Source organism: Alligator sinensis, unplaced genomic scaffold (genome assembly GCF_000455745.1).
Source record: "Alligator sinensis unplaced genomic scaffold, ASM45574v1 scaffold12_1, whole genome shotgun sequence".
Lineage (NCBI taxonomy): Eukaryota > Metazoa > Chordata > Crocodylia > Alligatoridae > Alligator > Alligator sinensis.
Genome location: NW_005841973.1, coordinates 193,582 through 208,298, shown reverse-complemented (window position 1 = coordinate 208,298; position 14,717 = coordinate 193,582). Strand labels below are relative to the sequence as shown.

The following is a 14,717-nucleotide window of genomic DNA, read 5'->3' as shown; positions in this document are numbered from 1 at the left end:
TCAGGCATCTTCCTTTCCCCTCCCTGACACTTGCAGGGGGCTGAGTGGAGGGAGCTGGGCGCTCACCCTGTGGACTCTCCCCTGCTGAGTGTGCCTGAGTAGGACCCATGAGCCCAGAGAGCCTGGGGCTCCCAGCCTCACACTCCAGCACCCTGAGCAGGATTTGCCCTGGGCCAGCTCTGTCACAGCTCACACTGGCACCCCCAGGCAGGGCCGAACACAGCACAGAACCGCGAATGGCTGCAGCCTCCCCCGTCCATCCCCAGGGCTCGGGGCCCTGTCAGCAGGGCCTTAATCCTGCGGCTGTGGGTCACAGCTGTGCCCAAGCTCCCCAGGCAGGAGCCGGAGGTCATGGCCATGTTGCTGATATTTGCTCAGCTACGGACTGCGCCCGCGGGGAGCAGCTGGGGTTTTGTGTGTCTCAGTCGGCAGGCAGCAAAATGTCACTGTCTGCTGCGGCTCTTGTGGGGCGAGGGCTGGGCTAGGCTGCAGCGCACTCACTGCACCTGGCAGCTGGCTGGTGCGCTGCCCTCCCTGGGGAACAAGGCCTGATCGACAGAGCGGCGTGAGCTGCTCTTTGGGGAGGGGAAGACAGACTCCTGAGAAGCCATGCAGAGGAGAAGCTGCGCTGGGTGCTGGCCAGGCCTTGGGTGGAAGCTCACTGCTCTATCAGCAGCAAGCCCCATGCTCGCCCCACTACAGGGAAATTGCCTTGGCGAAGCAGTGCCCCGGCTCCCTGGAGCTGTCAGAGACAACACGGCCTGGAACCAGAGCAACAGCAGGGACCCAGCTCTGCTCCCAGCTTCGCCACAGGACCTGGGACAAGCCCCTGCATCTCACTCTGTGCCTGTTTCTGTAGGCAAGGATAACGATACCAGCCTCCCCTGGGAAGCACTTGGAGATCTCTGAGAGCAAGCATGGTCACAGCAGAGGCGCAGCAGGCGCCAAGTGGCCGTGAGGATCCTTCCCTGCTGCCTGCCCTGGAGTCGCATCTGTTCAAACAAAAAGCAAAGTGTGAGAGCTGATCACTGGGTGCCGGGAGCCCAGGGGTTAACCCCCCTTCCCTGTTGAACTGCAACCCTAGCCCTTGGCTCTCCCTGCACTGGCTGCCCCCTAGCACGACACTGGGGCTCAGGGTTCTCAGCCCAGGAGCAAGGCAGGGGTGGAAGGGGCTTCTTTTCATGCTCCTGGTGATGCAGACAGCGAGGCTAGAGCCACCTCCACTCGCAGGCAACCCGACAATAGCTCAGAGGCACGGGATCCTGCTCTGCAGGGGCTGGGCCAGGGCAGCAAGGATTCTTGCTGCTGGCAGCCCCCAAGGTGCAGTGCATGGTGCCATGGGTGCCTGGGTACTGATGCAGAGACAACAGACTGCCAGTGACCACGCGCCCCGGTTTCTCCATCACCGTGAGAGGGTTCGGTACCGATGACTTCAGGTGGTGAGAAGCTTTGGGGCAGAAGCAACCATGCTGCAAAGCTCAACACTGGGATGCCAGGCACTGTGGGGACTGGTACCCTGTGCACCAGTGCTGATGGGGGGGAAGCGAACATGATGGTACCGTAGTGATGAGGGAGCTGGGCTGGGCCGTGAACTGCCTGTTGGCTGAGGGGCACAAGCTGTGGGCACGACAGGCCTTTTGTGCCAGCCTAACAGGTACTAGAGAGTCGGAGCAGTCTTCCTCCCTGCCTGTTTCTGCTAAGAGGAACAGATGATGATGATGAAGTGGCTGGAATGCAGGCGAATGAGGAAGGCTGAGGGAACTGGGCGTCTGGTTCGGAGATGGGAGATAAAGGGAGAGACATGAGATCAGCTGTCAAGTATTTGAACAGCTGCCATGAAGAAGACAGAAGACATCTGCTCCCCCCTGCTGCAGAGGCAGGACATGTGGCTGTGGGCTTAAGCAAAGCAGATTTAGACTCAATCTTGGAAAGAAGTCCCCGATTGGCACAACAGCAGGATGGTGGCACAAGCCATCCAGGGAAGGTGTGGAATTGCCTTTGCTGGAGGGTTTCAAGCAGAGGCTGGATGGGCGAGTGGCTGTGATGGGTTAGGCAGGAACAGCGTGTTCCACCTTGGGGAGCGGGTTGGACTGGGCAGCCCTGGAGATCCCCCCATTCCTCTCACCCTGCGGCTCTGTACGAGCTTGCTGATTTCTGCACCTTGTTTCTGCTCTTGTTCTGAAGCAGATTCAGTCAGGGACTTGCAGAAGAAGGTCCTCAGATGCCAGGGAGAGTCTGTAACAGCAGCTACAGTTGGATCCTCAGCGTGGAAGTCCAGCAGGGACCTGTGCGTGGGAGAGCAGCCCTGTCTGGAGTACAGCCTTTCTATGCTAGCTCTGTTTAGCTTCTCCAATGTCCTGTGGGTGTAGGAGCAGCAACTGCAAACCCATGGGAATGGACAAACCCTCCCTCCCCCTGCCTGAGCCCCAGGACACAACGCAATGATCTGCAATGCTGCGCACAGAAAGGTGTGAGGCATCTGGGATAATTTACTACTTCCCACCCCCCACAGGAGACCAGAGCCTGCTAAAAACTTCACGTACCAGGGGACACAGAAGAGCTGGACTATCGGGGATGCTCCTGAGGGCGGGATGCAAAGCCTGTGCAGACAGGGGCCCTGGAGAATGGATCCCCACAATTCGGGAGACCTCCAGATAAAGGGAGCTCAGAGCTGAGCCTTGCCGACCACTGTGCTGAACTGGTGCCGGGACTGTGGACTCTCCCTCACTGGAGGCTTTCAAGAAGAGGCTGGCCAAGCGCCCGGCTGGGCTGGGTTAAGGACAGGTTTCCCCAAGGCTGTTCAGCTCATAGATTCATAGATGTTAGGGTCGGAAGGGACCTCAATAGATCATCGAGTCCGACCCCCTGCATAGGCAGGAAAGAGGGCTGGGTCTATCCTCAGCAGATCAGAACCACACTAAGAGCAGGGCTCTCAACCCCACCTCCTGCCCAGGGCCCTCTCCCATTTAGTAACACGAGAAGAGCAGCGTTTCTAACAGACGGAGGGGGCATCGATGCAAGCTGAGAGCTCCTGGAGTAAGGTCTTGGACAGGCGTTCATCCACCCTGGGACAGTTTACCTCAGGTCTATTTTCCAATGAAAGCGACACTGGGATACATGCAGCTCACCTGGTGCAGCCCACCCAGGAGGTGGCTTGCGCTGCCTTGCTGCTAGGGGGCCTCTAGCAGGCAGCTACCCCAGGGTGGATGAGGACAGATAATACAAACAGATGCAACTTCTAGCAGGAAGGTTTAACCCCAGATTCTTCCAGGGCTGATTTCTCCACTGGGCTGGCTGAAATTACCCTGGGCAGTGGATTTGCATCAACTGTCCACTATGCTTTTAAAGCAATGCAAACATGTAGTCTGTTCAGGGCATAACATTTCAGCTGGTTTTAGACGCATTCCATATCTCTCACACACACGCTCCAGCTGTTCTCAACCTTTTTAGGCTCAAGGCCCGCCTTGCAGACAGCCAGCTCTTCACTTTCACTTGTTCTTTGGCCACGGAAAAATACTAGAGCAATTCTGTTGCAAGGTGGAAAGACTACAGGAAGGCAGAATGGTACTACAATGGATGCTTATTTGAAATCTCTGGGTTTCTCTTGTGAATCATGTGTAGGTGTTTGCACACATAACCATGCTAGTATTACTCAGCAACTTAGAGCACCCTTAAAAGGATCTCAAGGCACTGCAGAGTGCTGCGGTTCCCTGGTTGAGAATCACTAGCGCGTGCACATACACACACCCACGCACACACATGCACCCCAACACAGCAGCATTCAGCAAGCACAATGTGCCCCTGCTACCCACGGACCTGCAGAGAGGCCTGGTTTCTTTTGGAATGAGCACATTTATTTCAGAATATAACTTATAGCTTGGTCAATGTCCCCAGTTCCGGATTCAGTGTATTTACAATGCTAGCTGTCGCGGATGTTAGGATTAATGGAGGAGGCTGTGCACTGGTGGGTGGGGTCACTAGAAACCACACAGGCCTGGTCGTTGTGGAAGCAAGTCTCTGCATGCAGAGGCCAGAGAGAGCTCATCTCGTCACAGTTAAATAAAGACAGTACAGCAAACGGGGAGCGAAGGGCACTTGGAGGAAACACACTGGTCCATTTTGCTGCAGGGCAACGGGCTAACAAGGAGGGCATCTTTGGGCTAATACAGAGCTCCACTGGGCTTCACAGGCCACAAGTGCCCAGGTGCCTTATGTTAGGGACATATCTGCTGGAAGCAGACTGCCTTCTCTGTTTGGTATGGATGCCCCAGCTCTCCCCACTGTCTCAGTCCTTTCTCTAACACAGCCAGAGCTGCAGCTGCGTTATGTTCCCGGGTGACGAATGCTGGGCCAGTCTTGGAGCTGCCCGTGTCATAGCACAAGGGTACAGCCCTCAGGAGTACTTCATCCCAACAGCACGTGATGCTATCCAGGTGGCAGCTCGGAGCCAAGCCCTGTGGTTAAAGGGAGTGGCTTCTCAGGGGCTTCCCTCAAAAAAACAGCCAAGCCAGACCTTCTCAGGCCCAAATGTGTGCAGTGCAAAGTGTTTTTGGCACCCCATGGCCAGGTCCACTCCCACATCACACCCAAATCAGCCTGGAATGAACCTGTTTCACTGAACCGATGCCAATGAAACCCCCTTTACAATCCGGCCAACAGCATGGGTGGAGGGGACTGGGTACGTCTCGGCATCCTGCTCTCCCTGTCACCTACCTGCCCTCTGTAGGTCAGCAAATAGCCATCTGGCACTGATGAGAGAACTGCGTGGTTCAAGGGTTACAGCTCTGTTTCCTTGGGGCAGCTGAAGAGAGCAGAAGGTGGAAGGAAGAGGGATAACTCTTTGGAACATATTTTGACCTGGTGCAAGCCACTGAAGCCAGCAGATTCACACCAGTACGTAACTAGTGTAAGTGGGAGGAGAGGCCTTCTGCACCTGTTGTGCCTACAGCTCAAAGGCTGCCGGGCACAGCAAGATGCAGCTGTTTCATCTTTAACTTTCCAGGTGGAAGGTTTGGGGGTTTTCCTTTTGGGAAGGACAGAGAAGTTTTAGGATGTCTCTGAGTAGGGTTGTTGCCCCATCAACAGAGGTTAATATCTGGGAAAACCCTGCTGACCTAGTGCAAGCTAATGAAAGCCCTTGGGTACAGAGAGGCCTGGTTTTGTCAGTGCAAAACGCCTTTGAGCCAAGGCTTTAGGAAATACCAGCCACTTGCAGAGTCAGGGGAAAGAGAGAATGAACTATGCTACTTTGTAAGCCTTTTGGGACAGGGAAGATTCTTTTGTTCTGCGTTGCACAGCATCCAGCAGAGCAGGGCCCTCTGTCCGTGACACGAGTTTGGAGGGACACCAGCAACACAAATCATAACTAATCTTTTAGCACCAACATGTCCGGGCCCAAAACCTGCCACTGGACCCACTCAGGGTCTGGCTCATGTGCAATCTGAATGGGCAGAACATGCCTTAGAGGGGAAAAAAGTCTTTCCAGGGTTTTAAATACTGGAACAGGTTATCCAGAGAGGTTGTGGAATTTCCATCCTCAGAGGTTTACAAGACCCAGCTAGACAAAGCTTTGGCTGGGATGATCTAGCTGGGGATGGTCCTGTTTTGAGCAGGGGTTTGGGACTAGATGTGACCTCCTGAAGTGCCTTCCAACCCTCATTTTCTATGATTTCTATGACATACAAGCCAGTGTTTTTGTTCAGGAGAACAGACCACTTGCTTTTACTCACCCTCTCTGCTCTGTCTCGATAATGTCGCCTCCTACCCGCAAGGTATGCGGTAGGCTGTCCATCACTTGAAGGTTTTAAACTAAAGGTGTGATGCATTTCTAGAAACCAGGCAGCAGCTCAGCCATAAGTCTCAGGCTTGACAACGGCGTCCCCGGGAGGAATTCCCTGGCCCCTGTTCTGGGGAGGTTAGACTGAATGATCAGAGCAGTGCCTTCTGGCATTGAAATCAATGACTAGTGATTTTATTTATATTTCTAAGGAGTGATACATTCATGGAGGATCCTCCTTCCTTCCTATCCACTGGTGATAGCCACCGGAGGTCCCTCTAGTTGCTAGCAGAAAGGTAACCATGGCCCAGAGCCACCCATCAAAGTTGCTGACACCAGCTGGATCTCTGGCCCCTGGTCCTGCAAACTGACCTGGTAGGCAGGCCTCTGGACCCTTGGGTCTCAATCAGGAAGGCACTACTATTCAGAACAATGCACAAGCACATGAGCAGTGCTTCCCTGGCCCAGGGTCAAGCAGAGCCCAACACATGCATGCGTGTGGGTGCAAGACTCCATGGGCTTAAGGGTCCAACAGTGTGGCTCACAGGGTGTGTTCAAACCATTGTAGGACAGTCTGAAGGGAGGCAAAAGTCAACAGCTCCCAGAGAGTGAAATCTCTTTTCCCCTCCAAGGGGAAGTGGGGCACTGCACTCAGTGAACCTGAATTTCTGAGCTATCCTATTCCTACGACTAACCTGCGATGCAGAGTCTGTCTCTGGGCGAGGTGCCTACAAGATGCTCCACAGGAATGCTGAACACAACCCTGGTTTGCCCCAGCTAACTCAAGAGAGCTGAGAGCTCCCACGCCGGCCCCGGAACCTGGGGCTGGTAGCTATGTGGCGTGCTGCCTGCCCGAACGCTGCAGACGTCCTCTGTTTTATTTGACTTTTCATTTTGGTGCTAAAAAATATAAAAATTGGACACATGAACACATGATTTTTGGCATGGAAAGAAATTGTTACCCTGATGGGCCTGATTCTGACCTTACACCCACCTCACTCTGGAGTCAACCCACTGCCTTCAGAGAACTCACCTCTGATCTTCACCAGCAGGCGAGGGAATCTGGCTGAGAAGTGCTAACAGCCCATAATGGGGAGGAAGGACTCTGTCCAGGGAGCTGCTGGGGCTTGGGGTTGTACCGCAAGGAGATCCTCACTGAATGGAGGCTCTCCTCTCTCTTCCCTTCAGTCCTGAGCAAAGTTCAGTGCCTTCCCCAGCCCTGGGAGCTTTGATATGTTGACAGCCACCATGCACCCAGCCAATGTCAGCTGAGTGGAGGCAGGGGTGGGCAGCTCCAAATTGAGCTGGGCCAACAAGCAGCCTTGAGTGTTGTCAGGCAAGCATGGAACACACCGCTCATGGCAGTCCCAGCCTGGGGCCTCGTCTACACTATGGACTCACGGCAGCAGCACCAGGGCAGGCCCTCCTGCACTTAGACAGAGCTGCCCTGAGCCAGGATTCGCACCAGCACAACTTACCCCAGTCTCGGGCAGAGGGACCCAGAGCAGCTTGTGGGGGCCCTGCCTGCATCTACCAGGCTGGCACTCCTCCACCCCTTGCTGGGTTGCCAGTGACTGACGTTCCCTAGTGTGGGCAGGGCTACGAGACGTTGGGCTTTGTCGTTCAGAGAGAGGGAACAAATGCTGACACTAACAACATCCAAAGCAGCTACCATTCACTGGAGAACATGGGCACAGGGAGCCAGAGGGTTTCGACTGCCAGCCTTCTTCAGGCACAGGCCCTGTTTGGATCATTTTGGTGCCCACGTACATAACTGCCTCTGCAGTCAGCTGGGCAGTGAAATGACCTCCAACACTGCCTGCCTGTAAGTGCACAAGGCAGGCCTGTGAATAAGTGAATAAGGCCAGCCTGAAACCTGGCACACAACACATGGAGATTTCCTTCAGGGAGCAAAAATCCTTTTCTTTTTTGGCTGAAATCCCAAGCATTTGCTGCCGCTTGAGGGTCCATTATCATTTCCAATTGGTGACACTTGGTATTTCACCCCAGAGGAGGAAGCTTTGGGCTTTTTCACTTTAATTATATATAAAAATTGGGATATTTACAGAATGAAATTTATTTTTTAATTCCCCAACAGCAGAAGGGCGGAAAAATGTGAAACCATTTCCCCGTGAGTCCAGGAAGGCTTGTGCTTGCATTTTCAGATGAGAGCCAGGATGTTATCTTTGTAAAAAGGCTTTACTCCCTCAAGAAAAAAAAAAACAGGAAAAGATTTACAAACAAAACAACAGCCTGTATTGGCTCTCCAGCAGAGAGCTGCTTCAACAATATTAATCCAAACAGCACGCTATTCAATTCCCCAATAAAACATTGGAAAAAAAAAAGGAGCCAACAGTATCTGCGCTAACACTTTTGCTACATATAAAATCTCTGGCTAATATGAAGCTTATGGTACCAACCTCTAAAACAGTTAAGATATATACACATATTTGGGGGGGTATATTAACAAAGAGAATATTACAAAATATTAAAGAAGGCAACTCTTCTGTCATTTCATTTTGTTTTTTCACTTGAAGTTGGCGTAGTCTGAGAAGGCGTCAATGTATTCCTGCACCACCTTGTAGCAGAATTCGTACTGTTCCTGTGGATTTGGAGAAGGGAAGCGCACTGTTAGACAAGGAAGGCTGTGCTCAAGATACAACTTCAGTGCTTTGGCACCAGTGGCCTGTGATCTCCAGGGGGTCACGCTATAAATCCCTTCCTGCGTTACACCTCTAAAGGTCAAGTTGGACATTACACTTTTGCTACACTAATGGCACTTAAAACTTAAGTGTCTGCATATCAAGGCTCGTTAACTCACACAAAGTGCCCTCTGAGCATCTCAAAGTTACACCGCGTCAGGTGAGGGTTAACTCTGGGCTGTGCTACCCAGCTCGTGTTATGGAAACTTCAGTCCGCTACACCGAGCTAGAACAAGCAATTTGCAGTCCTCCAGCATCCCAGGATGCACCGCTCCTAGCTCCCCTTTCCCCCCAGCAGTGAGAGAGCCCCAGTGTCTTGGCTCCTAGCCACACCCCTGCTCACCAGCCCTCTAGTGGCAAGTCAGAGCGGTGCAGGCAAGAAACAGTATTAACCCTTGACTGGCTGCTCACAGCCTGTTCTAATGTTAACACCACTTAACACGCCACAGAGTTAGCTTGGTTTAAGGATAACATGTAACGTTACCACACGTTCTTTGCAAAAGAAAAGTGAAGTGCACTGTCCCCCTCTGGAGACGTGGGGAATCTGAGTTATGGGGAAACCAGCTGCCCAATTTTCAAAAGTGCCTAGTCTCCACAGTTCTGGGAACCTACATTTGTTTGACACCTCTGAAAAGCAGACCCTGCGTGACTTCCTAGGATCAAACAGCAGAGGCTGACTCGCAGCCCCAGACTCCATCTGGTGAGGCACAGCTGAACACGCAGAGGCCAGCAGTCCCAATCACAAGTCTTCAGCTCTAAGGCGCAGAGATCCTGGTTACTAATTGCTGACACCAGAAACCAGAGCTCTGTGCCCTGAACCAAGCTCCTGACTCTGAACAACCCTGAACCCTGGAGTGCTGGGATGCAGCCCAGGCTCTGGGCCATCTCTGTGAGATATCTGGATTCTCACCCTCCTTACACTGGGGTCCTGTGGACCTCAGCCAGTTCACAGGAAGTGAGAGATGCTCCATAACCTTCACCAAGCCCCTGCTCTTCCCAAAATCTTCTACTCCCTCTAGACCTTCTCAGGTCTTTGCTGATCTTCCCCACAGCAGGACTCTCCTCTGACAAGCTAGAGGAGAATATGTGGGGTGGAAGAGCTAGTCTTTCCTGCTCCACCATGGGGGATTACCTTAGTGGAGGAGATTCCCACTCAGCCTTGCAAGCTGAAGGTAAATTAGTGGGTCTTCTGTCCAGGGATGGGGTGGGGGGCGGGGGGTGCTGAGGAGGTATGGGAAGAACAATACTTTGTGCCTACCAGTGTCTGCACCATGTGCGGCCTCTGTAACCTCAAACTCTTCACTGTCTGAAAGACATCCAGAATGCCCTCAGCTTTTACCCTTTCCAGGACAGTGCTCAGTGCACAGAAGGTTCCTGTTCTTCCTGCTCCCGCACTGGCAGAGAGAAACAAAGACAGCATAAAGAAAATGATCATACAAAGCCATGGCCTTTTGGCTGCACAGAAACTCCACCTCAGAAACAACTGGTGGGAGGAGAGGAATGGTGGGCAATATGAACCTCCCACCATCTCCTCCGGGCTTTTCTAGGTCAGCCACCAGTTCTGTACTTTGAACTAGCCACTAGAGTGCAAGTGACCCTCCATCCTTGGGCACCGGTTCAGACACACACCACCCACACGGCTCCAAGGAAGTGAAATGCTGACTAGGGCCTGACACCCCCTTGGAGGGGCAGCCCAGGGCAGCTTGAATTGGGGCAGTAGAGACACCAGCGGTGCTGTGCAGAGAGGAGACTGGCCTCCTGCCTGGTGTCCTGCAGTGGATCCACTAGTTACCCCATGTTCTGTCACGTGTTCTGCCCGTCTCACCTGCAGTGCACAGTGATGGGGTGGTTCCCAGACTGCTGCTGCTGCTTCTGCACAGCTGCGATGATGTTGATCATCCCTTTCCCATCACTGGGGATGCCGACTTCTGGCCAGCCGTGGAAATGGAACTGTCGGATCTGCCGGCTCTTGTTTTCCTGGCAGAGGAACAGGAATGAGAGCTTTACGCCCATGGGATGGATGTGAGGAGCCAGATGACTGGTCACCAGCTGCCTCAAAAGTGTGGGAAGCAAGTCAAGTGAGGGGGTGCTGGTGTGGGGACTGAGGGGGATTTTGGCAACTACAAGATGAAAGAGGTAGGGACCCTTGCCTAGGATAATCCAGCCCTGCTCCTGCCCCATGTTGCTGGATCTCCTCACCTGCAGAGGGGCCTCTGAGCTTTCTGGCACCCATCACCACACGATTGGTTAAGACAGGGATTAGAAGATGGGAGATGAGTCAGTAGAGCACATAAAGCATGGCAGCAGGAGGGAAGGTGCTAGGGAGAGAACTGTCAGGAAAAGAGAAGTCTTGTTCAGGGGACGGAGTCAGGGAGAGAGACAACAGAGAAGTGGGTGTATCTTGCATGGGTTGAGGATGGCAGAAGGGAAGAAAGGTTAATGGGGACAGGAGCCCTGCAGGGTGAGAGAGGAAGGGCCAGTGCCGAGTAGAACCAGCCAGCACTGAATGCACCACAGGGTGATGGAAGGAATGGGGAGCCAGAGAGGACCTGAGTGGCAGTACAGGGTGAGTTGAGTGAGAGGGGCAGGAGCAAGCCAGCAGTGGAAGGGTCAGGTTAGACCTGATGACTGGGGTTTTGGTGGGAAACAGAAGCCAGCAATGGCAAAGGAAGGGTCAGATGTCTGGTAAGAAAGGGGATGAGTTAACAGTGGGGAAGACAGTAGGATGGCCAAGCACAGAGGGGTGAAAGGGTGACAGAGAAGGGAACTGGCAGCAGAAGGGTGGCACTTTGGGGCTGATGTGGAAGAGTACATGGAGGCAACCAGTGTGTGGGACAGGGCTGCAGGAGCAAATTGAAACTGGACACCTACATACAGCACCAGGGGCTAAGCACAGCAGACTCCAGAGCTGCCTGCTGTGGGTGGATGAGGCAGTGCTTACCCTGGTGTTTGTGACTAGCAGGTCCCGTACTGTGTAGCTCTCACATTCCTCCTCTTTTTTCAGCTCCACTGTGATATCCCCATAGGACACAGAGCCATCAGATGGCCAATACTGAGCACACTTCTCCTGGAAAGTATAAAGGAAGGTACAGAGGTGGGAAACCAGTATCTCCAGATTAGCTTGCAGGAGGGAGGGGGAGGTCTCTGCCCTGCAATCAGCTAGATGGCAGCTTTGCACAGCCAACCACTGAATTCCCGGGGTTCAGAGAGGAGTCTGGATGCGTGCACTCCGGGTGCAGCAATGCTCCGTCCTCACTGCTGACCCACTAGAAGTGGCTGTTTAGCTCCAGGGTGTTTGGGAGCTGCAAGTCCAGAGACCTCATTTCATGGGTGCGATTCATGCTGTGTCTGTGGGCAGATGGACTCTCTTGGAGTCTCAGAGGGGGTCTCAGAGATGGCATGATGTGACTTGGGAGATGTTGGCATAATGTAGGGAGAACAAGTGTGACAACCATCAGGGGACTTCAGAGGCCTGCAGTAATTCTCTGCTGGAGTCATAAGGACACTGCTTCCTTTCACAGAATCATAGTCAAGTTGGGCTGGAAGGGCCCTCAGGAGGTCAATCTAGTCCAACCCTCCGTGCAGGGCAGGACCATCCCTATCAAACCCATCCCAGACAAGTCCTTGTCTAGCCTATTCCTAAAACTACAGACACCCTGTCGCACCTTAACCTGCCACAGGTAAAGGAGGGGGATGAGATCCATGCCCCTCAACTACAGATGAAGGCAAACCCCGCCCCAGTCCATGCCAATCTGACCACTGGGTAAAAATTCCATATCTCAAATGTGGCGACTGGTCTGACCATAGGCAAAGGGGCAAAACCCTGTAACCAGGAACCTCTGGGTTTTAGTCCCAGCAGAAGCACTGGCGCAGCCCAGTCAAAATCTCCAGCCTTGACATCAGCCAACATCCAACACTTCTGAGGAAGGTGGGAAAAAAACCTCGACACTTGTAGCAATAGGAGAAAAAAATTATTTCCCAGCCCCATGCAGTGACCAGCACAGCCCAAATCACAGGAGAAAGCAAATGCCCTCCAGTCTGCTCTGCAACCTGGGGACAGCAAACAACTCCACACATCACAGCCCTTCTCTGTCATCCTTTCCTCTATACACTATCCCATCCCCTTTCATCCTCTTTAGTAATAAAGCTGGCTGTGAAGCTCTGCTTCATTCTCCTGCTGCTGAGCATGGTCCTCTCCAACATCCACTTGCTCTGGGCTGCACAGCTCTTCTCATGATCTTCCCCTGATCCAGACACTTACCTGGCCTCTTTCTTCCAGCTCTGTTAACATAACTATAGAGCAGGACTTCCACTCCCAGATCATCCTCCAGAAATCCTCTATTGTGTGCTGCAGAGGCCCCTGGCTGGCGATGTACGAGTCCTTCTGGCGGTAACCCTGCAATGCCAAGCTGCAGTTACCAGGGCAGCAGAACGATGAGCAGGCTGGAGATTACCTCTATGCTGACAGCCTCTCCCGCAACGGCTGCTCTGCATGATACAAAGCCCTGCTGCAATGGGCTCCCTCCCAGCTGTCTTCAAACCACGCCATAAAAAGGGTAATATTTGAGGGTATGAGAGCATGCAGACAGGGAACGGGGTGAGGGTAAGTGACACTGCATGGAGGAGTGGGGGAACATGGAGCTGGGGGAGAATCAGGGGTAACCTCTCATTTCCTGGAGCTCTAGTGAGGTGTCTAAGTGGCAAGGCTCCCCCACCCTTCATAAGCAGCACTGTGAATGCTCAGAGGCCCCATGGTTCCTGGTAAGCTTGTCAAAGGGGCAGTGGGGCCTCCAGGAGAAGCCTCCCTAGTGCTGCTGTGACACCACTGTGAACTCCGTGTGTGTAGTAGAAAGGGCTATACACAGGTCTTGCCTACACAAGAGAACAGCGTTGATTCCAGTTCAAGCAGTGCAAGCCCCGTAACGTAGACAAATCTCATGCTGGCTGACACTGTCCAGCAGAGATGTCTTGCTGACTTAACAAGCTTTGTTTCTAAACCCGCATTGCAAAGCTGGTACTATTTCCTTGCACAGACATGGCCGTCTCGGCTGTGCACAGGCCGGCTTGGGTCTCCAGCCGCACTAGGCTCAGCGTAAAACCTTGTTGCAGCAAGTCTCCAACAAAAGAGTGTGCGTCTTTAGGAACAAGACTTTTGTCAGCTCAGGCATGGTTGTCCACCTTAGTGCACAGCCAGGGCTGCCTTCTGAGCTGAACTGCGTCTCTCCAAGGTATTTGGACTTGTTGCTGAGTGGCAGGCTGCCTCTCCACCTCTGAGAACAAGTATCAAGAACCCTTTGTGACCCTGGTGAACACCTGTTGCTAGCATGTCCTATTCAGGAACCAATTCAGTTTAGACTGGGTGGAAAACCTTCTCCTTGGGCTCAGTTCAAACCTACTAATTTTAAGGCTGATGTGACTCTTACTGTGGATTTTAAGGGAAAATGAAACCTCTCTGGTAATGGATGCAATCTCCAATGCGGGGAGACTCCTGCTGTTCTCCACCCCATAAGCATTCCCACTTCCAAGAGTACAAGATTCTGCTCTTCTCTTTGTTCACAGTTTGCAGCAAGGACACAAAGGCGCTTAGTCATTTGGAGCTTGTCACTCAAGCAAAGTTCAGTAGAGGCAGGAAATTGAATTCTCAACAAAATAGCCCACATCACATCAAGGGCGCTCTGACCTAGATTCACAATGAGCAAATAGAGCCAGGAGGCTGGATGGGCTGCTCACATCCTGCTGCATCTGAAACTAATGCAATCGGAGGGGTAATACGCCAGGACAAACCCAGTGTGGATGGGGGCAGCGTTCTCAGGGGGACATAAAGGGCCTTTCATGGGGTCAGATCTAATCCACAGCAGGGACTGTCACTGCTAGAGCACTGATTAGGCATTAAAGGACCTGACTTCTATGCTGCTTACTCATTCCTGGCCAGCTTGCACATGGAGGAAGGCTAATGCAGGATGTCCCATGGCAGTCAAAAGGTGCATTTGTGAGTAAGAACTGTGTATTGCTTGTTTAGAGCTAGAAATTACAACCTTGCTGTCTCATTTCCTCCTGCCTAAGAGACAGAGTTAACGAGGGTGACCTGCTTTGGTCGGGGCCTAGAGATCTGCGTAATACTGCACCACATTCCCTGGCCAAATGAAAAAGACTTGTAGTCCCAGTTCTGCTCCTTCATGCCACAAAAGCCCCAATGTGTGAGGGCTAACAGCAAGGGCCAGGGAGATGAGGGTTGCTGG

At 52.8% G+C, this 14,717-nt stretch overlaps 1 protein-coding gene across 12 annotated transcripts in view; it reads right to left on the bottom strand.

Moving 5' to 3' along the window:
* Positions 1–7,837: 7,837 nt before the first annotated feature.
* Positions 7,838–14,717, bottom strand: part of PTPRA (protein tyrosine phosphatase, receptor type A) — a 185,375-nt gene continuing 178,495 nt past the window's right edge. For 11 of the 12 annotated variants that reach the window (XM_025200670.1, XM_025200679.1, XM_025200671.1 and 8 more), the window contains 5 exons: positions 12,740–12,874; positions 11,420–11,545; positions 10,304–10,455; positions 9,737–9,872; positions 7,838–8,378 (listed from right to left, as the gene is read on the bottom strand). In XM_025200670.1, the coding sequence (XP_025056455.1) occupies positions 8,304–8,378; positions 9,737–9,872; positions 10,304–10,455; positions 11,420–11,545; positions 12,740–12,874 (624 nt within the window). In that variant the 3' untranslated portion in view covers positions 7,838–8,303. Of the gene's footprint in view, positions 8,379–9,736; positions 9,873–10,303; positions 10,456–10,660; positions 10,809–11,419; positions 11,546–12,739; positions 12,875–14,717 lie in introns of those variants that run through there. The other variant, XM_025200681.1, reaches the window with a different exon arrangement.